The sequence below is a fragment of the Oncorhynchus keta genome, chromosome 12, assembly GCF_023373465.1.
Source record: "Oncorhynchus keta strain PuntledgeMale-10-30-2019 chromosome 12, Oket_V2, whole genome shotgun sequence".
NCBI lineage: Eukaryota > Metazoa > Chordata > Actinopteri > Salmoniformes > Salmonidae > Oncorhynchus > Oncorhynchus keta.
In genome coordinates this window covers 33,341,801-33,368,792 of record NC_068432.1, presented here as the reverse complement: position 1 = coordinate 33,368,792, position 26,992 = coordinate 33,341,801, and the positions used below count along the sequence as shown (strand labels likewise).

General features: G+C 42.1%; 1 protein-coding gene across 2 annotated transcripts in view; it reads right to left on the bottom strand.

The window, feature by feature from the left end:
• Positions 1-697: 697 nt before the first annotated feature.
• Positions 698-26,992, bottom strand: part of LOC118375832 (anthrax toxin receptor 1-like) — a 43,458-nt gene continuing 17,163 nt past the window's right edge. Inside the window, exons 10-18 of one of the 2 annotated variants that reach the window (XM_052458031.1) lie at positions 22,634-22,732; positions 21,229-21,298; positions 17,103-17,181; positions 16,831-16,926; positions 10,175-10,216; positions 8,541-8,636; positions 8,249-8,416; positions 5,706-5,786; positions 698-4,063 (exon numbers count right to left, since the gene is read on the bottom strand). In XM_052458031.1, the coding sequence (XP_052313991.1) occupies positions 3,599-4,063; positions 5,706-5,786; positions 8,249-8,416; positions 8,541-8,636; positions 10,175-10,216; positions 16,831-16,926; positions 17,103-17,181; positions 21,229-21,298; positions 22,634-22,732 (1,196 nt within the window). In that variant the 3' untranslated portion in view covers positions 698-3,598. Of the gene's footprint in view, positions 4,064-5,705; positions 5,787-8,248; positions 8,417-8,540; positions 8,637-10,174; positions 10,217-16,830; positions 16,927-17,102; positions 17,182-21,228; positions 21,299-22,617; positions 22,733-26,992 lie in introns of both variants that reach the window. The other variant, XM_035762454.2, reaches the window with a different exon arrangement.

Genomic DNA, 26,992 nt, shown 5'->3' with positions numbered 1-26,992 from the left:
GTTTCATAGCAGCTCACATTAGCTTCACGGTTGTTATTTTGTTTACTGTTTTTGTATAGTGTTTCAGTGTTCAGTTCTTTCTTTCATTAAACATTCAACATGAACACATATCACGCTGCATATTGGTCCTCCGATCCTTCTCGCCTCTCCTCTTCAGATGAAGAGGAGGACGACCGTGACAGTCAGTTGTCATGTGAAATTCAAAGCTAATTTTCTTCAGAACTTCTGACTACTGCGTCCCCTAAAGCCCTGTCCTCGTGACAGTCTGTTGTGTCTTCAGGGGCCAGGACAGATTAACAGAGAGAGAGAGAGAGAGAGAGAGGGAGAGAGAGAGCAGCAGGAAATGTTGCAGGCATTACATTCAATTTCAGGAAATTATTTTATATTATATTATTTACTAATTGGTCAGTCTGCCATTGGAAGGCCCACCTCAACCCTATTCAGACTTCTCAATGCATTATTCATATTGAGCCATTTCTTCAGAGAGGAATTCTGTTTGAAGTTATTTCACCCTGTATGAAATAGCTTCCAGCATCCTAACTTTTCAATCCCATCTGTGAACCTGCGGACCATTACCCGTCTACTCTACTCTATAGATGGAGTGAGTTAAATAGATTTAGGACATCATGTGGGGTAGTTGTAGAATATAGAAGAAGCTTTTAAGCAAAATGATCATGAATTACACAACAGGAAATCATTGTTCTGAAATGCAATATTTTATTACACAGAAAAAAATGGCCTCACTGGTTTTGAATACATTCTATACATTAGTTGAAGATACTCAGCAAGCACACACTTAATAAACACATTTCTGGATTGGAAATGGAATTAGACCCTGGTGGATTCACAGAGCTGCTCATTCCTAGTACCTCGAGGAATGGCGACACCACAATAGTGACACCATCAAAATGTCCCATATAACAACAGCCAAAGGTCACATCAAAAGGTCAATGTTCACTCGCTGGTTCCTGGTTGCCCAGTGGTAGGTCAGCCATGCTGAGTTTAAAGGCACAATCTGTCAGATGTGCTGATTTCTAATGGTCATTAATGTCAATTAGTTACATAAATTATAATAATGACTTATGAGCTTAGTACATCTGCCTTACCCTATCATACCCCAATGTCTAAGGGTGTTACTCTTTTTTTTTTTTGTAAACAATGTAAAGCTTAAAAAAAAATATCCATCATCTCAAGTAGCAGGGTCCGACTGTTGAAATCCCATATTGTGCCTTTAAGAGTCCACAGGACTCTGCCACAGTCCACAATCCATTATTTTTGCTTTTAAAACTCTTTGCATGATCTCTGTTAGCAAGTAAACCAAGTCATCTGTTCTTCCCCAGTCAGAGGTTTTCCTCTTTGCCAATGTGTCTGTCATTAATTAATACAAATCAATTTTTATCAATCAGCATGTAATATGTACCTAGTATAACACATAAAAGACACATTTCAGTTTAAATCTGAGCCATTGATCTTTTAACTTATGAAATATGTACAGTTGGAAGTCGGAAGTTTACATACACCTTAGCCAAATACATTTAAACTCAGTTTCACAATTCCTGACATTTAATTCTAGTAAAAATTCCCTGTCTTAAGTCAGTTAGGATCACCACTTCATTTTAAGAATGTGAAATGTCAGAATAATAGAAGAGAGCAGCTTTTATTTCTTTCATCACTTTCAGAGTGGGTCAGGCGTTCAATTAGTATTTGGTAGCATTGTCTGGGGTCAAACGTTTTGGGTAGCCTTCCACAAGCTTCCCACAATAAGTTGGGTGAATTTTGGCCCATTCCTCCTGACAGAGCTGGTGTAACTGAGTCAGTTGTAGGCCTCCTTGCTCGGAACACACACTTTTTCAGTTCTGCCCTCACATGTTCTATAGGATTGAGGTCAGGGCATTGTGATGGCCACTCCAAGACCTTGACTTTGTTGTCCTTAAGCCATTTTGCCACAAATTTGGAAGTATGTTAGGGGTCATTGTCCATTGGAAGATCCATTTGCGACCAAGCTTTAACTTCCTGACTGATGTCTTGATATGTTGCTTCAATATATCCACACAATATTCCATCCTCATGACGCCATCTATTTTGTGAAGTGCACCAGTCCCTCCTGCAGCCAAGCACCCCTACAACATGATGCTGCCACCCCCGTGCTTCACGGTTGGGATGGTGTTCTTCGTCTTGCAAGCCTCCCCCTTTTTCCTCCAAAGATAACGATGGTCATTATGGCCAAACAGTTCTATTTTTGTTTCATCATACCAGAGGACATTTCTCCAAAAAGTACGATCTTTGTCCCCATGTGCAGTTGCAAACCGTAGTCTGGCTTTTTTTATGGCGGTTTTGGAACAGTAGCTTCTTCCTTGCTGTGAGCGGCCTTTAAGGTTATGTCAATATAGAACTCGTTTTACTGTGGATGTAGATACTTTTGTACCGGTTTCCTCCAGCATCTTCACAAGGTCCTTTGCTGTTGGTCTGGGATTGATTTGAACCTTTTGCACCAAAGTATGTTCATCTCTAGGAGACAGAACGCGCCTCCTTCCTGAGCGATATGACGGATGCGTGGTCCCATGGTGTTTATACTTGCCTACTATTGTTTGTACAGATGAACGTGCTACCTTCAGGCATTTGGAAATTTCTCCCAAGGATGAACCAGACTTGTGGAGGTCTACAATTCTTTGTCTGAGGTCTTGCTGATTTCTTTTGATTTTCCCATGATGTCAAGGGAATTGGCACTGAGTTTGAAGGTAGGCCTTGAAATACATCCACAGGTACACCTCCAATTAACTCAAGTGATGTAAATTAGCCTATCAGAAGCTTCTAAAGCCATGACATAATTTTCTGGAATTTTCCAAGCTGTTTAAAGGCACAGTCAACTTCGTGTATGTACACTTCTGACCCACTGGAATTGTGCTACAGTGAATTATAAGTTAAATAATCTGTCGGTAAACAATTGTTGGGAAAATTACTTGTGTCATGCACCAAGTAGATTTCCTAACCGACTTGCCAAAACTAACTGGAGTGGTTGAAAAACTAGTTTTAATGACTCCAACCTAAGTGTGTGTAAACTTCCGACTTCAACTGTAAGTGTATCCCTTCTGCTAAATATTGCATTTTTCTGCAAAGCAGTAAAGTATTGATATTATCTTCACTATAGTTTCGTGAGCCATACTCAAAATCTTGCACTACCTGTAGCTAGCTAAGCTACAGTATATGGAAGGATGCCCAAGATCCTGGTCAGTTGGAATAGAGCCCATGAAAAATCTAATGGAACTTTGTTTCACAGATCAATTGCTCAGCTTCTCTATGATACTCTGAGTAAAGTAGAAAGCATTTCTGATGACTAGAGTTGAGCTTGCTGTCCTGCCTGTCCAACTGTTGATAGTGGTTTCGATTGGTGGAGAAGGAGAGAAAGGCACAGTATTCAGGGGCCTTCAGGGTCCATGCTGCTCAGTTCTTTGATGGTCCTTGCTATCTGGGTCCTTGGGAAGTCCAACTCTGACGTCACCCCATTGAAATTGAAAATGGTAAGGGTTAAGGGGAAGGAAGTCCCATGGACCCCGGATAGCACTAACCGTTCTTGCTTTTTCCCTTCTCTTCTCTTTCCTCACAGGCATTGGTCAGACGGATGTGGGGGAGGGCGAGAAGGGGGGGGAGCTCTGCATGGGGGTGGGGCCTGAGGGGGTGGGGGCAGAGAGCCAGTTGGGGAAGGGGTTGTTGCGGAGCAAATGGGTGGAGGGGTGGCAGGGCAAAAGAGGGGAGGGGTGGGAGGGCAAAGGGGTGGAGGGGTGGGTGGAGAAACAGATGGGGGAGGACTTAGAGAAGTGGGGGGTAGAGCTCGGTTTGGAGGGGGGGTGTAATGGGGATGGGTGATGCAGGAGGGAGGGGGTGGAGTGGACGGCAGAGCGGGTAGAGTGGAGGTGGGAGAGGGGGGCATGTGGGAGAGGGTGCTGTGTGAGGAAGGGTGACTGTAGGTGTGAGGCAGACTGTAGATGGCTGTGGAGGGCTGGTTGTAGACTGGATAACGAGGAGCAGGGTAGGCTTTCACCCGGGTGAAGCTAATGCACCTGCCCTGTAAGTTAGGAGAGAGGGTTACAACAGGGAAGAGTACAATCAGAGGCAGTCATCAGAGTTTTACTGATGCATTGGAATTATTTTATAACGTTTCCATGCAAAGTGGATTTATAGACTTTAGCGTCTCCATTCAAATAGGATTGGAAGGGAATACGACCAATCTTTCATTTAATTTGTTTTCCTTTTGGAATAATGTGCTGACTCCATCTTGTCTTCTGCTTAGCTATAAATGTCAAATTCAGTCAAAACAACAAGGAGATTTACTAAGGTAGCAACAGCTTTGGGAAGAGGGGGAATTGTGTGGATGGTTTGCCCCATCCTCCTATCCACATCTGTCATTGAGACCATATAAAAATAAAACTCCCAGCTAGGCTAGAGTTACAGGAAGGTGGGGATGTGGGTTGTCATCTAACATTAATGGTTTCAGCAGATTAGAACACATTCCTTCAGGTTGGAGCAATACAGTATTAGCACCTCAGCCTGTATATGCCAGGTTACTTTGTGCCTTCCTCGCAGCCACTCTGTCTGCACACTGTTATAATGACTAACAGCTGCAACTTTTCTGCTCTATGATTTACTGCCTGGCTTGAAATTGTTTAAAATATTAGGTTTTAAGATTATTTCATGAAGAAATGGGCAGTGAGGGCATTGAAAAGGAGTTAACGAATTTAGGGACTTAATTGGCTTTCAAAACTGCCAACATGATGAGTGTGTAGGGAGGTAATGAAAATGCCCACTCTCCTCAACTGCCTGGTGGAATAGTTTAGATGAAGAAAAAAAAGATTAAAGGTTCTGGAAGAATCGTCGCAAAAAAAACTAAGTGTAAAAAGAGAATAAAAAAGGAAGAGGGTAGACTGAAGCCGAGCCCCTCTCTATTTTCCATGCTGTCTGCTTTGCTCCTCAGGATGTGGTCTTGGCTCCAGACCTTCCTATTTCCCTCACTTTTCCAGGAGTTTGAGTTCTTCTTTCTCTTGAGGATTTGCAACTGAGTGGGCCTAGGCATTACGTAGTGTGGTCTCTGCCTCCTTAAAGGAGCAGTCTCTTGTTGCTACATCCATTTTTGTCTCATAAATGTTTTATATGTACCCATTGATTCTTGAAGAAAGTAAATGCCTCATGAGCTTAGTTCTGTCAGAACCCAAAATATAAGCTCGTTTCACTCCAATGTTTGTAAACAAAGTAAATGTAAACACACACTATATGGCCTCAGAACATGGTTAAAGCTCTAATTTTGATATCATGGATACTTCATTGCTCTGTCTATGAATTTGAGAGTACACTTCTCCATAACCATCCCTCAGCTTTTCACCAAAGCAGGGGTGGGGAAACACTTTTACATTTTTTCAATTGCTGATTTCAACTGCTTTAACTGTTTCCTCTGATTGTATTTTTTTCCTGCTTCTCTTGCATAACAGCATATCTAAGTGCTGGGCCAGTGGGCCTTATGATCCCTTAGAAGATCTTTGAAAGAAAAGCCCCTGTAAGCTATCCTTCTCTGTCCCATATGTAAGCATCAGTCACACACTGGCTTTCTTATTGAATTGCTAAAAGGGCTTTCCATGACTCTGCATATCCTTGCGTCAGCCCATACAGTGCAGTGACAGCAGGTAGCATCTATGCTGTTTGTCTTCGTGTCTTACCTTGTCTCCAGGATGGGGTCTCATCACAGATACCCTATCATAGCCTTTCCTCAGGAATACCCACAGAGCATCCAGCTTGCCCTGAACAAAGACAGGCACAGTAAAGAGAAGAGAAAACATTACATAATAGACAAACAACATGATAATACCAATAATATTGACTGTGTGGTTGCATGTCAGTTGCTCTACTCTGCTGTGCTTTGTTTCTATACTGTATATGGTTTAGTATACAGGTCTGTTGATCAGTCGGACTGTCTGTCTGTCTGCCTGGTGCTCTTTGTCCATGGAAAGCTGTGTCCCTCCACGTCATACCAGTCAGGGAGGAGGGTAGGTAGAGATAAAGGGGAAGGAATGTATTGGGTTGGGACTAGCACCAGCTCCCCTCTTCTCTGCAGATTTTGTCTTCCCGAGGTTGGCTCAGTTCATGCCTGGTTCATATTACGGCTCATACAGCTGACTGAGACGTTATGAAACAAACTTCCTGGAAATGTTGACGCTACAGGAACACTGCAACTAACTAAGACTTGTTTTGATCATAGACATTTTTTGGTGGGTAATGGAATTTAGAGTGCATATGATTGTATGTGAGTGGAAGGTACTGCAATTTTGTTCTTGTTGTTGCCACACTCAATTACAAGAAATTTGAACTTGTATGGTATATCATACATGTTTTTGATCTTTTCCATGGAGTGGAGAGTGCATATGATGCACTTGTATTTCGATAGGAAGGTACTGCAATTTTGTTCTTGTTATTCCACTACTCAACTAGAAATTGTACCTTTTATGGTATCCACCTCATGCAACCTGGCAAGGGGTGGGTGTATCGAATTTGTTGCTATTGTTTTTCAACTTCCTGCGCATTGACACCGCTGGTGATGGTAAATGTAAATTACATTTATCAAAAATGTTTAATGCACACAGAATTGGAAAAATGTGTTAATTATCTGGTGAGGAAAATGATTGAAACATTTTAATAGCACTCAGAAGCTGATAAAGCGTTAGGAAAAGGCTATCCAGACATTCCTGACCTGCAAACCAATATTTAATTTCAGAATTGGTTAAAATTAGGTCAGGGTTTTGGATAAGCTAAGAGTCCGTTTTTGATTTTGGTGAGTCTTTTTGGAGGTCAGCAGTGTCCTTATAAATGCTCTTAGCATAATTAGCATTCCCCATAGTCATGGCAGGTTAACGTTAGCTTTGTGGCACAACAGACAGTCTTCATAAAATATTTCTGCATTGTTTCTGTAATTTGTCAATGTTATTCTGTGTCTAACAACATGTCTTTTCAAGTGTTTCTCTTTGATTGAAAATGGAAATAGCCTTTGTGGATAACGACTATTAGATACCGTGTAATTACGCTAACTAGATAACAATCGATGTTGAGTCTATGGGAATGCTAATGTTGGCAACCTGCCACATGACAATGTTTTTATTTTTTCAACCCAACTAAACTTAGAATTAACATATCGTTTAAATTCTCTGCACTTTTAATAATTTTGGCAAATATAATATAAAAAAAAGTATGTGGACACCTGCTTGTTGAACATCTAATTTTAAAATCATGGGCATTAGTATGGAGTTGGTCCCCCCTTTGCAGCTATAACAGCCTCCACTCTTCTGGGAAGGCTAGATGTTAGAACAATGCTATGGAGACTTGCTTCCATTTAGCCACAAGATCATTAGTGAGGTTGGGCACTGACGTTAGCCTGGGTCTCAGTCGGAGTTCCAATTCATCCCAAAGGTGTTCGATGGGGTTGAGTTCAGGGAGCTGTGCAGGCCAGTCAAGTTCTTCCACACAGATCTCGACAAACCATTTCTGAATAGACCTCACTTTGTGCACAGGGGCATTGTCATGCTGAAACAGAAAAGGGCCTTCCTCAGACTGTTGCCACAAAGTTGGAAGCACAGAATTGTCTAGATGCTCCTGGCATCCTCCAAATCCAGATTCGTCTGTCAGACTGCCAGATGGGAAAGCGTGATTCAACATTCCAGAGAATCCGTTTCCACTGCTCCAGAGTCCAATGGCGGCGAGCTTTACACCACTCCAGTCGACGCTTGGCATTGCGCATGGTGATCTTAGGCTTGTGTGCGGCTATTCGGCCATGGAAACCCATTTCATGAAGCTCCCAACAAACCGTAATTGTGCTGACGTTGCTTTCAGAGGCAGTTTGAAACTCGGTAGTGAGTGTTGCAACCGAGGACAGATGCTTGAGCACTCGGCGGTCCCATTCTTTGAGCTTGTGTGGCCTATAATTTTGCGGCTGAGCCGTTGTTGCTCCTAGACGTTTCCAGTTCACAATAACAGCACTTACACTTGACCGGGGCAGCTCTATCAGGGCAGACATTAGACTAACTTGTTGGAAAGGTGGCTGAAATAGCCAAATCCATTAATTTGAATGGGTGTACACATACTTTTGTATATATAGTGTATTTACCAACATCTCTTCCCTGTGTAACAACAGGCCGGAATGGGTCTTCAGTTGGAAAACAACCACATTTGATCAGGAACTGGGCGTGGCTACGTAACATAAAGTGAACAGTACCTTTATAGGGGAGTACCATTTCTGGGGACTGATGGGTTTATGCATGCCGTTGTTGAGAGTGCGTGTTGGTGCCATGTCAAACTCCTGCTCTGGCATCTTGATGCGGGCATTCTTGGCTTTCTCTAGTTTGGCCCCCTCCTCAGTCGAACCTTTGTCGCCCCAGCGGACCTGAACGGGGACAGTCAATAACAGTCAGTGGCAGAGGAATGGTAATATAATGAGCAGAGCTGAGCCGTAATTGGATGAAGGGCACAGCAGCCCGGGCACAACAGTCAGTGTATGTCTTTCTCACCTCCATTCTCTTGATGCCACCCACACCTCGGCCACCGTAGTATGAGGCATCCACAGTGGGCCACCTCTTCTTGGGATACCCGTCCTCGTCCTCGTCCTTACAATAGTGAAAATAGTAAAAATAAAGAAAAACCCTTGAATAAGTAGGTGTGTCCAAACTATTGATTGGTACTCTGTAGCATGGCATCCTTGTGGTGTGTGACCATGGAGTATCCCTGTTAGAAACTGCAGCCACATCTAAGAGACTGAAAACAGTTACAGTAACTAAACTTGAAGCAAACTTGTAGCATGACTAAACTCCTCTCTCTACCTAAAGAGCTGGGGGCTGCTATCCAGTTTAATGGACAGAAAGTCAAAAACAACTCCATCCATCTGGAATAAGGTCAGACAATCTGCCCTGTCAGGTCCTGGCTGCATTGCCCCTCTCACCTACAGCTGCAGTCCAGTCACTCTCTTGGTTGGCGGTCCACATGCAGACAGTGTGTTCTTTGGTAAGAGAGCCAGGAGGCCAACCTCCCTTCACAAAAAAATATGTTTTTATTATATATAAAAAAGTATTTAGTCAGCCACCAATTGTGCAAGTTCTCCCACTTAAAAAGATGAGAGAGGCCTGTAATTTTCATCATAGGTACACTTCAACTATGACAGACAAAATTATTTTAAAAATCCAGAAAATCACATTGTATGATTTTTTAAATGAATTTATTTGCAAATTATGGTGGAAAATAAATATTTATCGGATGGTTCTGGAAATCGAATCCACTATACTAACGTTACAAGTGCCATTCTCTACTTACTGAGCTACAGAGCACTGAAATGGTGCTGTACAGATCAGGACCTTGGGTGATTGACTGCCCTTGTGTTTTTTTTTTTACCGGTGTGATTTCTTTAGGTGAAGGAGGGAGTTTAGTTTGTGTGTGTGTGAGCGAGTGAGAGAGAAACCTCATTTAGCTTGACCATGGCTTTTTGTGTTGCCTCTGTATTATCTTCCATAACAACCCACTGGGCACACACGTCAATTCAACGTCTATTCCACGTTGGTTCAATGCAACTTCATTGTAATGACATGGAAATGACGTTGATTCAACCAGTGTGTGCCGAGTGGGTACCCTCCTCGGGTACCAGTCCCTATGCCCTGCTACATTTTGAAACCAACTCATGTTTTTCAGATTGACGACATCGATGCCTCATTTTTTTTATTTTACCTTTATTTAACTAGGCAAGTCAGTTAACAAATTCTAATTTTCAATGACGGCCTAGGTACAGTGGGTTAACTGCCTGTTCAGGGGCAAAACGACAGATTTGTACCTTGTCAGCTCGGGGATTTGAACTTGCAACCTTTCGGTTACTAGTCCAACACTCTAACCACTAGGCTCAATTTTTCTTTTTCCATGCTGAACGTCTGCTTCTGTCGGGTTAAAATTGAAAATGACAGCTGTGAGTCAATAACTCTATCTAATCCCTATTATGCTCCTGCAGGTTCAGAGCCCTTTGAGGCAGAGACAGCTGGCTGTTTCAGAGCAGACAACAGGAGACAGAGAGAGACACAGAGAGCCTTATAACAGGGTATGATAGGGATGTTTCAACTCTGCAAGGTCTAGAAACAAAGTATATGAGACTACAAGATTTACTCACTGAGCTGTCCTCCAGTACCGGAGGTGGAGGCTCATGGATGATCTGCAAAGATGGAAAAAGAAAGAAAAAAAAATCCATTGGCATACTGGCAGCGTCTCTGCTGGGGTACAGGAAATTAGTTTGAATTTGAGTGTTTGATAATGAGAGAATGGTTTGATGACAGAGTGTTATCTACAGTGCCTAGTGAAAGTCTACAGTACACACCCCTTGCACGGTCTTTACAGAGGGTTTATTTGCTGTATTGTCATGCAGAATTACTTAACAGCCTTACTGCAAACAAAATGGATGATTTGGAATGGATTTTTGGAGTGAATGCAATGTTGTTGATCCTCTTTATTTTCAAGTGTTGTGACGGCAACATCATGTTATGTGCACGCTTGTCACCGGCAGGGACTGGGGAGTTTCTCAGGAAAAAAAAAAACACGAAAGGAGCAAAGCGCCATATCAAATGTTATTGGTCACATACACATGGTTAGCAGATGTTAATGCGAGTGTAGCAAAAGGCTTGTGCTTCTAGTTCCGACCATGCAGTAATATCTAGCAAGTAATCTAACAATTTCACAACAACTACCTTATTTATACACACAAGTGTAAAGGAGTGAATAAGAAAATGTACATATAAATAAATGTATGAGCGATGGCAGAACGGCATAGGCAAGATGCAGTAGACGCTATAGAGTACTATGAGTACTATGAGATGAGTAATATAGGGTATGTAAACATTATTTAAAGTGGCATTGTTTAAAGTGACTAGTGATACATTTAGAGATTTGAGTCAGTATGTTGGCAGCAGCCACTCAATGTTAGTGATGGCTGTTTAACAGTCTGATGGTCTTGAGATAGAAGCTGTTTTTCAGTCTTTCGGTCCCAGCTTTGATGCACCTGTACTGACCTCGCCTTCTGGATGATAGCAGGGTGAACACCCGTGGCTATGGTGGTTGTTGTCCTTGATGATTTTTTTGGCCTTCCTGTGACATAAGGTGGTGTAGGTGTCTTGGAGGCCAGGTAGTTTGCCCCCAGTGATGCGTTGTGCAGACCTCACTACCCTGTGCAGAGCCTTACGGTTGTGGACAGAGCAGTTGCCGTACCAGGTGGTGATACAGCCCGACAGGATGCTCTCGATTGTGCATCTGTAAAAGTTTGAGTGTTTTTGGTGACAAGCCAAATTTCTTTAGCCTCCTGAGGTTGAAGAAGTGATTTTTGCGCCTTCTTCACCACACGGACTATTTGTTTGTCCGTCATGTGTATGCCGAGGAACTTAACTTTCCACCTTCTCCACTACAGTCCCGTCGATGTGGATAGGGGTGTGCTCCCTCTGCTGTTTCCTGAAGTCCACGAATATCTCCTTTGTTTTGTTGACGTTGAGTGTGAAATTGTTTTCCTGACACCACACTCCGAGGGCCCTCACCTCCTCCCTGTAGGCCGTCTCGTCGTTGTTGGTAATCAAGCATACCACTGTAGTGTCGTCTGCAAACTTGATGATTGAGTTGGAGGCGTGCATGGCCACGCAGTCATGGGTGAACAGGGAGTACAGGAGAGGGCTGAGAACGCACCCTTGTGGGGCCCCAGTGTTGAGGATCAGCGGGGTGGAAATGTTGTCCAGGACCCAGTTGCATAGGGCGGGGTTGAGACCCAGCGTCTCGAGCTTAATGACGAGTTTGGAGGGTACTATGGTGTTGAATGCTGAGCTGTAGTTGATGAACCGCATTCTTACATAGTTATTCCTCTTGTCCAGATGGGTTAGGGGAGTGTGATTGCGATTGAGTCGTCTGTGGACTTATTGGGGCGGTAAGAAAATTGGAGTGGGTCTAGAGTGTCAGGTAGTGTGGAGGTGATATGATCCTTGACTAATCTCTCAAAGCACTTCATGATGACGGAATTGAGTGCTACGGGGCAATAGTCGTTTAGCTCCGTTACCTTAGCTTTCTTGGGAACAGGAACAATGGTGGCCCTCTTGAAGCATGTGGGAACAGCAGACTGGGATAGGGATTGATTGAATATGTCCATAAACGCACCAGTCAGCTGGTCTGCGCATGCTCTAAGGATGCGGCTAGGAATGCCGTCTGGGCCGGAAGCCATGCGAGGGTTAACACGTTTAACTTCTCTGGAATATCTGGGACGGTAGCGGCGCACCTCACCAACAGCCAGTGAATTTGCAGGGCGCCAAATTCAAAACAACAAAAATCCCATAATTAAAATTCCTAAAACATACAAGTATTATACACCCTTTTAAATATAAACGTATTGTAAATCCAGCCACAGTGTCCAATTTCAAATAGGCATTACGACGAAAGCACACCAAACGATTGTTAGGTCAGCACCTCGTCACAGAAAACCATACAGCCATTTTCCAGCCAAGGAGAGGGCTCACAAAAGTCAGGAATAGCAATTAAATTAATCACTAACCTTTGATGATTTTCATCAGATGGCACTCACAGGACTTCATGTTACACAATAAATGTGTGTTTTGTTCGATAAAGTTAAACTTTATGTCCAAAAACCTCATTTTAAATTGGTGTGTTATGTTCAGAAATGCATCGTCTCAAACAAACATCCGGTGAAAGTGCAGAGAGCCACATCAAATTACAGAAATACTTAAAATAAACATTGATAAAAGATACAAGTGTTATGCATTGAATTATAGATAAACTTCTCCTTAATGCAACCGCTGTGTCAGATTTCAAAAAGGCTTTACGGCGAAAGCACACCTTGCGATTATGTTAGGTCAGCACCTAGCCACAGAAAAACGTACAGCCATTTTCCAAAGAAGGAGAGGTGTCACAAAAGTCAGAAATAGCGTAATAAATATTCACTTACCTTTGATGATCTTGATTGGAATGCACTCCCAGGAATCCCAGTTCCACAATAAATGTTTGTTTTGTGTGATAAAGTCCATCATTTATGTCTAATACCTCCTTTTTGGTTGCGTGTTTAGCCCAGTAATCCAAATGCTCAATGCGCGATCTCTTAGTTCAGTTATATTTACAGTCCGTAGAAACATGTCAAACGATGTATAGAATCAATCTTTAGGATGTTTTTATCATAAATCTTCCATAATGTTTCAACCGGAAAATTATTTTGTCTTTAGAAATGAAAAGGAACGCAGCTACCTCTCACGGCCACGCACATGATTTAGCTCATGGCATTCTGCCAGACACCTGACTCTTATTCGCTCCCCCTTCATAGTAGAAGCCTGAAACAAGGTCCTAAAGACTGTTGTCATCTAGTGGAAGCCTTAGGAAGTGCAATATGACCCCATATACACTGTATATTCGATAGGCAATGACTTCAAAAACTACAAACCTCAATTTCCCACTTCCGGGTTGGATATTTTCTCAGGTTTTTGCCTGCCATATGAGTTCTGTTATACTCACGGACTTCATTCAAACAGTTTTAGAAACTTCAGTGTTTTTCTATCCAAATCTACTAATTATATGCATATATGCATATTCTAGCTTTTGGGCCTGAGTAGCAGGTAGTTTACCAAGCTGCCCCCCCAGTCCCAAAGAAGTTAAATGTTTTACTCACGTTGGCTGTGGTGAAGGAGAGTCTGCAGGTTTTGGTAGCGGGCCGTGTTGGTGGCACTGTATTGTCCTCAAAGCAAGCAAATAAGTTGTTTAGTTTGTCTGGGAGCGAGACATCAGTCTGCGACGGGGCTGGTTTTCTTTTTGTAGTCCGTGATTGCCTGTAGACCCTGCCACATTCCTCTCATGTCTGAGCAGTTGAATTGCGACTCTACTTTGTGTCTATACTGACGCTTAGCTTGTTTGGTTGCCTTGCGGAGGGAATAGCTACACTGTTTGTATTCGGTCATGTTTCCGGTCGCCTTGCCTCTGTGCTTTCAGTTTTGCGTGAATGCTGCCATCAATCCACTGTTTCTGGTTGGGGAAGGTTTTAATAGTCGCTGTTGGTACAACATCACCGATGCACTTGCTAATAAACTTGCTCACCGAATCAGCATATACATCAATGTTGTTGTTCGACGCTATCTGGAACATATCCCAGTCCATGTCATCGAAGCAATCTTGAAGCGTGGAATCAGATTGGTCGGACCAGCGTTGGATCAGACCTGAGCACTGGTGTTTCCTGTTTTAGTTTATCTATAGGCTGGGAGCAACAAAATAGAGTAATGGTCAGATTTGCCGAAAGGAGGGCGAGGGGTGGCTTTGTATGCGTCGCGGATGTTAGAGTAACAATGATCCAGATCCAGGTTAAATGTTAGAGGAAAACCCGCCGTAGTATTCTGAGAACCTAACCCCGGGATAGTTTTATTTTACAGCGAGACAATTACACGCATTTTAATGCTAAAGACACACCAGACTTGCTTTCCGAGGTGGTGAGTGTTCCTGAATGGACCAGTCTCAGTCCTGACTTAAATCTGCTTGAAAATCAGAGACATGGTTTGAATATTGCTGTCCTACAATTATTCCCAACCAAATTTACTGAACTTGAGCAATTTTTACAAAAACAAGAGATATACAATGAGTATGCAAAACATTAAGAACTGAAAGCTATGATCCCTTATTGATCTCACTTGTTAAATCCACTTCAGTCAGTGAAGGGGAAGGGGCTGATCCTCAACACTGGGGCCCCACAAGGGTGCATTCTGAGCCCTCTCCTGTACTCCCTGTTCACCCATGACTGCGTGGCCACGCACGCCTCCAACTCAATCATCAAGTTTGCGGACGACACAACAGTGGTCGGCTTGATTACCAACAACGACGAGACGGCCTACAGGGAGGAGGTGAGGGCCCTCGGAGTGTGGTGTCAGGAAAATAACCTCACACTCAACGTCAACAAAACTAAGGAGATGATTGTGGACTTCAGGAAACAGCAGAGGGAACACCCCCCTATCCACATCGATGGAACAGTAGTGGAGAGGGTAGCAAGTTTTAAGTTCCTCGGCATATACATCACAGACAAACTGAATTGGTCCACTCACACAGACAGCATCGTGAAGAAGGCGCAGCAGCGCCTCTTCAACCTCAGGAGGCTGAAGAAATTCGGCTTGTCACCAAAAGCACTCAAACTTCTACAGATGCACAATCGAGAGCATCCTGGCGGGCTGTATCACCGCCTGGTACGGCAACTGCTCCGTACACAACCGTAAGGCTCTCCAGAGGGTAGTGAGGTCTGCACAACGCATCACTGGGGGCAAACTACCTGCCCTCCAGGACACCTACACCACCCGATGTTACAGGAAGGCCATAAAGATCATCAAGGACATCAACCACCCGAGCCACTGCCTGTTCACCCCGCTATCATCCAGAAGGCGAGGTCAGTACAGGTGCATCAAAGCTGGGACCGAGAGACTGAAAAACAGCTTCTATCTCAAGGCCATCAGACTGTTAAACAGCCACCACTAACATTGAGTGGCTGCTGCCAACACACTGACACTGACTCAACTCCAGCCACTTTAATAATGGGAATTGATGGGAAATTATGTAAATATATCACTAGCCACTTTAAACAATGCTACCTTATATAATGTTACTTACCCTACATTATTCATCTCATATGCATACGTATATACTGTACTCTATATCATCGACTGCATCCTTATGTAATACATGTATCACTAGCCACTTTAACTATGCCACTTTGTTTACATACTCATCTCATATGTATATTCTGTACTCGATACCATCTACTGTATCTTGCCTATGCTGCTCTGTACCAACACTCATTCATATATCCTTATGTACATATTCTTTATCCCCTTACACTGTGTATAAGACGGTAGTTTTGGAATTGTTAGTTAGATTACTTGTTGGTTATTACTGCATTGTCGGAACTAGAAGCACAAGCATTTCGCTACACTCGCATTAACATCTGCTAACCATGTGTATGTGACAAATAAAATTTGATTTGATTTTTGATTTGGAAGAGACCGGTTCAATAAGGATTTTTAATAAGCCTTGAGGCAATTGATACATGACTTGTGTATGTGTGTGCCATTCAGATGGTGAATGGGCAGGACAAAATATTTAAGTGCCTTTTGAACAGGATATGGTAGTAGGTGCCAGGCGCAGAGGTTTGTGTCAAGAACTGTAACATTTCTGAGTTTTTCACGCTCAACAGTTTCCCATGCGTATCAAGAGTGGTCCACCACCCAAAGGACATCCAGCCAACTTGACATAACTGTGGGAAGCATTGGAGTCAACATGGGCCAGCATCCCTGTGGAATGCTTTCGAGACCTTGTAGGGTCCACGCCCCGATGAATTGAGGCTTTTTTGAGGGCGAAAGGGGGATTGCAACTCAATATTAGGAATGTGGTACTAACGTTTGGTATGCTCAGTGTGTGTTGTCCTAAGAGATGTGCAAAGTTTGTAGAATCTTATTCAAAATTATACACAGCTGTAATGGATGCCAGTATGTATTAACTCTGGGGTGTGAAAAAATATAAAATTGAATCCCTTTTTAGATGTAATTTAAAAGCTGCAAAACATGAAGAATGTGCAAGGAGTGTGTAGACTTTCACTAGCGACTATATTCATTTTTTGTATGTTTGTTTTTAGAGGTACTGTAGATGAAACACAATCTCATGAACAAATACTGCTGTGTACTGCAATACCCTAATGCACACACACTTCACGAAATGATTACAAAAAGTATCTCCTCATGGACTTTCGTTGGGACAAGATGGCTGACATACCACTGTGCAGCAGAGAGGCCAGAACCACCAGAGCAGAGCCAGCATCAGGAGGAGCAGCAGGATGAGCAGAGCTATGGCCAAAAATGTCCCGTCAGACTGGGGGAGGCCGAGAGAGGAAATAAGGTCAGAACCTGGTGTACGTAAACTAAAATCTGTGCTTGAACACAAGCTATATTACCCCCCAGGAATAGACATGGAAGAGTACAGTACTAAAATGAGCCAAATAATTAGAAGCACAACACTGTGTAGAGAAGTGAAGGGTTGATACTTACACAGCTGACAGAGGTGATGGTGACAGAACTAGATATGAAACTCAGGCCATTGTTCATACTGACGTGGAGGGTAGCTGCCCTGAGGGAGGTGAGTGGAAGGTTAGGGGTGAGGTGACTGCACTGCTTATATATTTTGCTCTAATATCCTTCAACACATCTCTGTTTTAATTTCAGAGACCGACTGCTTTTCTGAGAAAATACAGTTAAAGTCAGAAGTTTACATACACCTTAGCCAAATACATTTAAACTCAGTTTTTCACAATTCCTATCATTTAATCATAGTAAAAAATCCCTGTCTAAGGTCAGTTAGGATCGCCACTTTATTTTAAGAACGTGAAATGTCAGAATAATATTAGAGAGAATGATTTATTTTACCTTATATTTCTTTCATCACATTCCCAGTGGGTCAGAAGTTTACATACACTCAATTAGTATTTGGTAGCATTGCCTTTAAATTTTTTAAGTTGGGTCAAACGTTTCGGGTAGACTTCCACAAGCTTCCCACAATAGTTGGGTTTATTTTGGCCCATTCCTCCTGACAGAGCTGGAGTAACAGTCCGAGTAAGGAGGCCTACAAACCTAACACACTTTTTCAGTTCTGCCCACAGATTTTCTATGGGATTGGGGTCAGGGCTTTGTGATGGCCACTCCAATACCTTGACCTTGTTGTACTTAAGCCATTTTGCCACCATTTTGAAAGTATGCTTGGGGTTATTGTCCATTTGGAAGACGCATTTGCGATCAAGCTTTACTGATGTCTTGAGATGTTGCTTCAATATTTCCACATAATTTTCCATCCTCATGGTGCCATCTATTTTGTGAAGTGCACCAGTCCCTCCTGCAGTAAAGCATCCCCACAACATGATGCTGCCACCCCTGTGCTTCACGGTTGGGATGGTGTTCTTCGGCTTGCAAGCCCCCCTCTTTTCCTCCAAACATAACGATGGTCATTATGGCCAAACGGTTATACTTTTGTTTCTTCAGACCAGAGGATATTTCTCAAAAAAAAATCATCTTTGTCAGTGTGCAGTTGCAAACCGTAGTCTGGCTTTTTTTATGGCGGTGTTGGAGCCGTGGCTACTTCCTTGCTGAGTGGACTTTCAGGTTATGTCGATATAGGACTCGTTTTACTGTGGATATAGATACTTTTGTACCTGTTTCCTCCAACATCTTCACACAGTCCTTTGCTGTTGTTCTGGGATTGATTTGCATTTTTCACACCGAAGTACTTTAATCTCTAGGAGATAGAACTTGTCTCTTTCCTGAGTAGTATGACGGCAGCATGGTCCCATGGTGTTTATACTTGTGTACTATTGTTTGTACAGATGAACGTAGTACCTTCAGGCATTTGGAAATTTATCCCAAGGATGAACCAGACTTGTGGAGGTCTACAATTTGTTTCCTGAGGTCTTGGCTGATTTCCTTTGATTTTCCCATGATGTCTAGCAAAGAGGAACTGAGTTTGAAGGTAGACCTTGAAATACATCCACAGGTACACCTCCAAATGACGCAAATTATGTCAATTAGCCTACCAGAAGCTTCTAAACACATGACATCATTTTCTGGAATGTTCCAAGCTGTTTAAAGGCACAGTCAACTTAGTGTATGTAAACTTTTGACCCACTGGAATTGTGGTACAGTGAATTATAATTTAAATAATCTGTCTGTAAACAACTGTTGGAAAAATGACTTGTCATGCAGAAAGTAGATGTCCTAACCGACTTGCCAAAATTATAGTTTGTTAACAAGAAAGTTGTGGAGTGGTTGAAACATTAGTTTTAATGACTCCAACCTAACACGGAACACCAACCGGCTGTGAGCGTGCGCCATTGTGCATACATTTGATTTTGTCCCCCCACACCAAACGCGATCACGACACACAGGTTAAAATATCTAAACAACCTCTAAACCAGTTACATTAATTTGGGGACAGGTGGAAAAGCATTAAACATTTATGGCAATTTAGCTAGTTAGCTTGCACTTGCTAGCTAATTTGTCCTGGAATATAAACATCGAGTTGTTAAAATGAAATGCACAAGGTCCTCTACTCCGACAATTAATCCACACATAAAACGTTCAACCGAATAATTTCTAGTCATCTCTCATCCTTCCAGGCTTTTTCATCTTTGAACTTATATGGTGATTGATAAATAGTAAATAGTATTACTACACCAACCGGCAACACAGTTTGTCTTTCAATCACCCACGTGGGTATAACCAATGAGGAGATGGCACGTGGGCTACCTGCTTCTATAAACCAATGAGGAGATGGGAGAGGCAGGACTTGCAGCGCGATCTGCATCAGAAATATGCGCCTGAGCAGTGTGGGTGCAATAATTGAATAACATAGATTTCTAAATTCATTTTGCAACGCTCGCGTCGCATGTGGTCAGCCTATAAGTGTATGTAAACTTCCGACTTCAACTGTATGTCTTGAAGGAAAAGGAGGTGTAATTGTGAGTAATGGGTATGTAAAATAATATATACAGTGGGGCAAAAAAGTATTTAGTCAGACACCAATTGTGCAAGTTCTCCCACTTAAAAATATGAGAGAGGCCTGTAATTTTCATCATAGGTACACTTCAACTATAACAGACAAAATGAGAGAAAAAAATCCAGAAAATCACATTGTAGGATTTTTAATGAATTTATTTGCAGATTATGGTGGAAAATAAGTATTTGGTCACCTACAAACAAGCAAGATTTCTGGCTCTCACAGACCTGTAACTTCTTCTTTAAGAGGCTCCTCTGTCCTCCACCTGTATTAATGGCACCTGTTTGAACTTCTTATCAGTATAAAAGACACCTATCCACAACCTCAAACAGTCACACTCCAAACTCCACTATGGCCAAGACCAAAGGGCTGTCAAAGGACACCAGAAACAAAATTGTAGACTTGCACCAGGCTGGGAAGACTGAATCTGCAATAGGTAAGCAGCCTGGTTTGAATAAAACAACTGTGGGAGCAATTATTAGGAAATGGAAGACATACAAGACCATTGATAATCTCCCTCGATCTGGGGCTCCACGCAAGATCTCACACCGTGGGGTCAAAATGATCACCAGAAGGGTGAGCAAAAATCCCAGAACCACACGGGGGGACCTAGTGAATGACCTGCAGAGAGCTGGGACCAAAGTAACAAAGCCTACCATCAGTAACACACTACGCCGCCAGGGACTCAAATCCTGCGGTGCCAGAAGTGTACCCCTGCTTAAGCCAGTACATGTCCAGGCCCGTCTGAAGTTTGCTAGAGAGCATTTGGATGATCCAGAAGAAAAATAGGAGAATGTCATATGGTCAGATGAAACAAAAATATAACTTTTTGGTAAAAACTCAACTCGTCGTGTTTGGAGGACAAAGAATGCTGAGTTACATCCAAAGAACACCATACCTACTGTGAAGCATGGGTTTTTCTGCAAAGGGACCAGGACGACTGATCCGTGTAAAGGAAAGAATGAATAGGGCCATGTATCGTGAGATTTTGAGTGAAAACCATCTTTCCATCAAACAGGGTTTTGAAGATGAAATGTGGCTGGGTCTTTCAGCATGACAATGATCCCAAACACACCACCCGGGCAACGAAGGAGTGGCTTCGTAAGAAGCATTTCAAGGTCCTGGAGTGGCCTCGCCAGTCTCCAAATCTCAACCCCATAGAAAATCTTTGGAGGGAGTTGAAAGTCTGTGTTGCCCAGCAACAGCCCTAAAACATCACTGCTCTAGAGGAGATCTGCATGGAGGAATGGGCCAAAATGCCAGCAACAGTGTGTGAAAACCTTGTGAAGACTTACAGAAAACGTTTGACCTCTGTCATTGCCAACAAAGGGTATATAACAAAGTATTGAGATAAACTTTTGTTATTGACCAAATACTTATTTTCCACCATAATTTGCAAATAAATTGTGATTTTCTGGATTTTTTCCCTCTCATTTTGTCTGTCATAGTTGAAGTGTACCTATGATGAAAATTACAGGCCTCTCTCATCTTTTTAAGTGGGAGAACTTGCACAATTGGTGGCTGACTAAATACTTTTTTGCCACACTGTATGTTTATCTTAGCGTGTCATGAGTAGGGTTTGGCATGCATCAATTAAAGCAGTTAGGATGTGAGAGTTAAACAGTCACTTAAGTCCCCTCCTCCTCCAATACTGGAGCTGGACACAGCAGGAAGGTGTCTCTCACGACCAATGGTCTTTTCACTATGAGATTATAGAAGAGAATGCATTGTATTATGTGTGTATATGAATACCTAATACTGTGGATAATGTGCCTCATTATAAATCCCATGCAGTAGCTATGCATCCAGCTAGAGGTGCATTGAAATAAAATCAAAAATAAAATCAACAAAATACAGTAGCTAATTCATTACCAAACTGTGCTATTAATTTAACTATTTATCCTAGTTAAAGTATTATAGTTTCAAAGAGTTGTAGATCAAAGAGTGCTTCAAAGACTATAGTTGAAATTGAAATACTTTGAGACGAGTTGTGGCCCTTTACTTGTGGAAAATGAAGCAACTGAAATCTTTCAGAGTGAGTGTGGTTTATTTACCCTGGCCGAGAGAACTTCCAGTGTGTGCATATGGCACATAAGATCCACATTCCTTCTGTACATCTGAGAAGCCTTAAGTATTCAACCAGATGAATTAAAGTGTGTGTGTGTGTGTGGGGGGGGGAGTGAGGAAAGACAGACCAGAACTCATTAGGATTTGTAATAACAGTGGGCATGCTATAACCCCCTCTTGCTTGTGGCTAAATCAAACGTAGCCCCATTTCGCATAATGCCTCAGGAAAGAATGTAGAAATGTTTCTTCAGTGTAAAGAATTGGACTACTCTACTGAATATTGCTTGTCAAAGGATATTATTGCAAGTCCCTTATCCATGGAACTTTTGGAGATTCTAGATGAAATAAACCCTTGCCTTTAAAGCTTCAGAGAGCCTTCTACCTAGCTTTTCAGAGACACTGAGGCTACAGCAGATGTGCTAGATCAGTTTTGGATGAGTGAACGGAACAAAGAAACCTAATTAAATCTCCAACTCAGATCTGTGCACTGCTGCCGACTCCATTGGTGTGGAATTTGCAACCAGACTGGTTTGCAACTTTTGAGCGAGGGTAATCTCTTGCATCAAAATATTTGTAGTCCTTTCTTGGTCCAATGTTCTGTCATGTGTAGGGCACCTTGTGGGATACTGCTGTTCTACATTGGCTCAATTAAATGGTTAGGTAAGGAACAGAAGACAGGCAGAAATTGTCATGAGAACCCAACTGGTGCCTGTTTGATCTAATGAGCTTTCTTTCAGGCTCATTCCTTTAGGTTCTTTCGTTCAGGATGTTTGAAATCCTTCTCTTTTGTATTTGCCTGTTTCATAGTCACTGTCGATAACAGCCAACTCACTGTGACATTGCTGAAACATATCTCTTTCTAAGCCTCATTAGAAATTAGAAATCCAGATCATTCAAATCAGGGGTGTTACTGATGGGATTCATTAAGGTTAATGGTCGGTAAATTGTAGATACCATAACTTCCTCTTACTCAAAGTGAGAGTGTCGTTGATGCGGAAGCTACAAAGGACCTTCCCCACCTCGCGGGCATGTGAGAAACCATTTCCTTTCACTACCACCTGGAAGGACTCTAAGGAGGGATGAAAGGGAGAGAACAATCATCAATGCCATGTGTTCACCTTGATAATCATAAGTAAAGTGGAATTACAGTTGATAATGATATTTTCAAAACCTTATTTCCTGAGGCCAAAAGCTTCCCAATTCTCCATAATGATACATCCCACTGGGCACACCATGTCATTTCAATGTGAATAATTGGGTAATATTTGGTAGATGCATTGATCAATGCAGGGCGGCAGGGTAGCCTAGGGGTTAGAGCATTGGACTAGTAACCGTAAGGTTGCAAGTTCAAACCCCCGAGCTGACAATGTACAAATCTGTCGTTCTGCCCCTGAACAGACAGTTAACCCACTGTTCCTAGGCCGTCATTGAAAATAAGAATTTGTTCTTAACTGACTTGCCTAGTTAAATAAAGGAAGAAAATGAGATTCCAAACTATTTTCATCCACTCAAAAACATGTTTTTTTGAATTCCCAATGTGTTATCACTATGCCTTCAACCATCTAAAAGCACAATTAAATTCCAATGGAAAATCCATATCTGATTTCTGGTTTAGTTGTCACCTAAATGTGTTATCAATGCGCTTTCAACCATTTAAAAGCACAACAACATTTAAATGGGAATTCAATGTCAGATATTTTGTTTATTTATACAACAACTTAATGTGTTATCAATGTGCGTCATCTAATAGCACAACCAAATTACCTGGAATGCAATTGAAATTGCATTAAACTACATGGTGCAAGTGATCAATGCCATATGAGATTCTGTTCAGATAACTGTAGCAATTGTGAAGATTTCCACAGAACTGCGACCCTGAACATGCACGATGTGCATGGATGTGTTACACATTTTAAGTTTGAATAAATACTGTTACATTAGTTTGTACGATAGCCTTAACATTAAGCTATTTACTGTCTTACAAAAGTAATATTGAATTCTGTTTGGTTGACAATGCAACCAAATATAAACATTTAAAGGAGATGTATCTATTACTTGGATAGTTCAATCTGAGCCACTGGCTTAATCTGCTTATTTTATTTTATTTTTTAAACTTTTATGAGCTTGAAACCCTAGGCCTATATGTATTGTCTATTTTTAGAATGTAAACCATAGCTGTTGATGACTTCCCAAATGCTATATACTGTAGGTCTAAATATGGTTACATATCATTTGCTCTGTTGAACCTACCCTTTGGAATGACTTAGATAGCAACAGTGAATCTATTAAGTGGAGACTTCTCAACAATCATTCTCATGATAACACATGGTTATAGTCAAATATCAACGCTAAGCAGGGCTGGGTTTGGTTAAAGCCCTGGATGGGAGACTGAAGGGATAGCTATAGATACAGCACATTTGGAAGGTATTCAGACCAATTGACTGTTTCCCACATTTTGTTACGTTACAGCCTTATTCTAAAATGGATGAAATAGTTTGTTTTCCTCATCAATCTGAACACAATACCCCATAATGACAAAGCAAAAACAGTATTTTTTTTCTTTCTTCAAATTAGTTAAAATAAAAACTGAAATATCACATTTACATAAGTATTCAGACCCTTTACTCAGTACTTTGTTGAAGCACCTTTGGCAGCGATTACAGGCTCAAGTCACATGCGCGGAATACAACAGGTAGACCTTACAGTGAAATGCTTACTTACGAGCCCTTAATTAACCAACAATGCAGTTTTAAGAAAAAAAATAAAATAAATAAAAGTAACAAATAATGAAGAGCAGCAGTAAAACAACAATAGCGAGGCTACATACAATGGATACCGGTACAGAGTCAATGTGCGGGGGCACCGGTTAGTCGAGGTAATTGAGGTATTATATACATGTACTGTAGGTAGAGTTATTTAAGTGACTTATGCAGAGGTAATAAGAGAGAGTAGCAGCAGCATAAAAGAGTGAAGAGGTGGTGCGGGGGGGTCAATGCAAATAGTCTGGGTAGCCATTTGATTAGATGTTCAGGAGTCTTATGGCTTGTGAATAGAAGCTGTTTAGAAGCCTCTTGGACCTAGACTTGGCGCTCAGGTTACCGCTTGCCGTGCGGTAGCAGGGAGAACAGTCTATGACTAGGGTGGCTGGAGTCTTTGACAATTTTTAAGGCCTTCCTCTGACACCGCCTGGTATAGAGGTCCTGGATTGCAGGAAGCTTGGCTCCAGTGATGTACTGGGCCGTACGCACTACCCTCTATAGTGCCTTGCGGTCGGAGGCTGAACAGTTGCCATACCAGGAAGTGATGCAACCAGTCAGGATGCTCTCGATGGTGCAGCTGTAGAGGCTTTTGAGGATCTGAGGACCCATGCCAAATTTTTTCAGTCTCCTGAGTGGGAATAGGTTTTGTCGTGCCCTGTTTGTTTGTCGAATAGGTTTTGTCGTGCCCTGACTGTTTTAGTGTGCTTGGACCATGTCCGTTTGTTAATGTGGACACCAAGGAACTTGAAGCTCTCAACCTGCTCCACTACAGCCCCGTCAATGAGAATGGGGGCATGCTCGGTCCTCCTTTTTCTGTAGTCCACAATCATCTCCTTAGTCTTGATCACGTTGCGGGAGAGATTGTTGTCCTGGCACCACACAACCAGGTCTCTGATCTCCTCCCTATATGCTGTCCCGTCATTGTTTGTGATCAGGCCTACCACTGTTGTCATCTGCAAACTTAATGAAGGTGATGGAGTCATGCCTGGCCTTGCAGTCATGAGTGAACAGAGAGTACAGGAGAAAATAAGAATTTGTTCTTAACTGACTTGCCTAGTAAAAAAAAAACATTATGTCGTCGTTCAGCCACGACTCGGTGAAACATAAGATATTACGGTTTTTAATGTCCCGTCGGTAGGATATACGTGCTTTTAGTTTGTCCAATTTATTAATCAGCGATTGTACGTTGGCCAATAGTAGGGATGGCAACAGCAGATTAGCCACTCGTTGGCGAATCCTCACAAGGCACCCGATCTCCTTCCGCGATATCCTTTCCATCTGTTTCTCCTGTGAATGACAGGGATGAGGGCCTATTCGGGTGTCTGGGGTAAATCCCTCTCGTCCGACTCATTAATTAAAGATAAATTCTTCGTCCAGTTCAAGGTGAGTAATCACTGTTCTGATTTCCAGAAGAGACTGTAGTAGCAGCAGCAGCAGCATTATGTACAAAATAAGTGACAAACAATACGAAAAAACTAACAAAATAGCACTGTTGGTTATCAGCCATCTTCTCCAGCGCCAAAGTCTTATTGGGTATGAAGCTACAAGCTTGGCACACCTGTATTTGGGGAGTTTCTCCCATTCTTCTCTGCAGATCCTCTCATTATTTTCTGCAGATCCTCTCAAGCTCTGTCAGGTTAGATGGCGAGTGTCGCTGCACAGATATTTTCAGGTCTCTCCAGAGATGTTCGATCGGGTTCAAGTCCGTTCTCTGGCTGGGCCACTCAAGGAAATTCAGAGACTTGTTCCGAAGCCATTCCTACATTGTCTTGGCTGTGTGCTTAGGGTAGAATCTCTAATGTACTTGTCCTTTTGCTCAGTTGTACACCGGAGCCTTCCACTCTTCTTTCTATTCTGGTTAGAGACAGTTTGTGCTGTTCTGTGAAGGGAGTAGTAAACATAAGAACTTCAGTTTCTTGCCAACTTCTTGCATGGAATAGACTTCATTTCTCAGAACAAGATTAGACTAACGAGTTTCAGAAGAATGTTCTTTGTTTCTGGCCATTTTGAGCCTTTAATCGAACCCACAAACGGTGATGCTCCTAATACTCACCTAGTCTAAAGGAGGCCAGTTGTATTGCTTCTTTAATCAGCCCAACAGCTTTCAGCTGTGCTAACATAATTGCAAAAGGGTTTTCTAATGATCAATTAGCCTTTTGAAATGACAAACTTGGATTAGCTAACACAACGTGCCATTGGTACACAGGAGTGATGGTTGCTGTAGATATTCCATAAAAACTCAGCCGTTTCCAACTACAAAGTAATTTACAAGTCATTTACAACATTAACAGTCTACACTGTATTTCTGATCAATTTGATGTTATTTTAATGGACAAAAAGTCTGCTTTTCTTTCAATTAAACAAGGACATTTCTAAGTGACCCCAAACTTTTGAACGGTAGTGTATTTTTTAAATCCATTTTAGAATAAGGCTGTAACATAACAAAGTGGAATAAGTCAAGGGGTTGGAATGCTTTCCAAATGCACAGTTGATCAACTCTCCAGTAGGAGGTGCTGCCCAGCCTATAGTTTTTTTCTTATCAAGAATATTACGTTGAAGATCTGATGTTG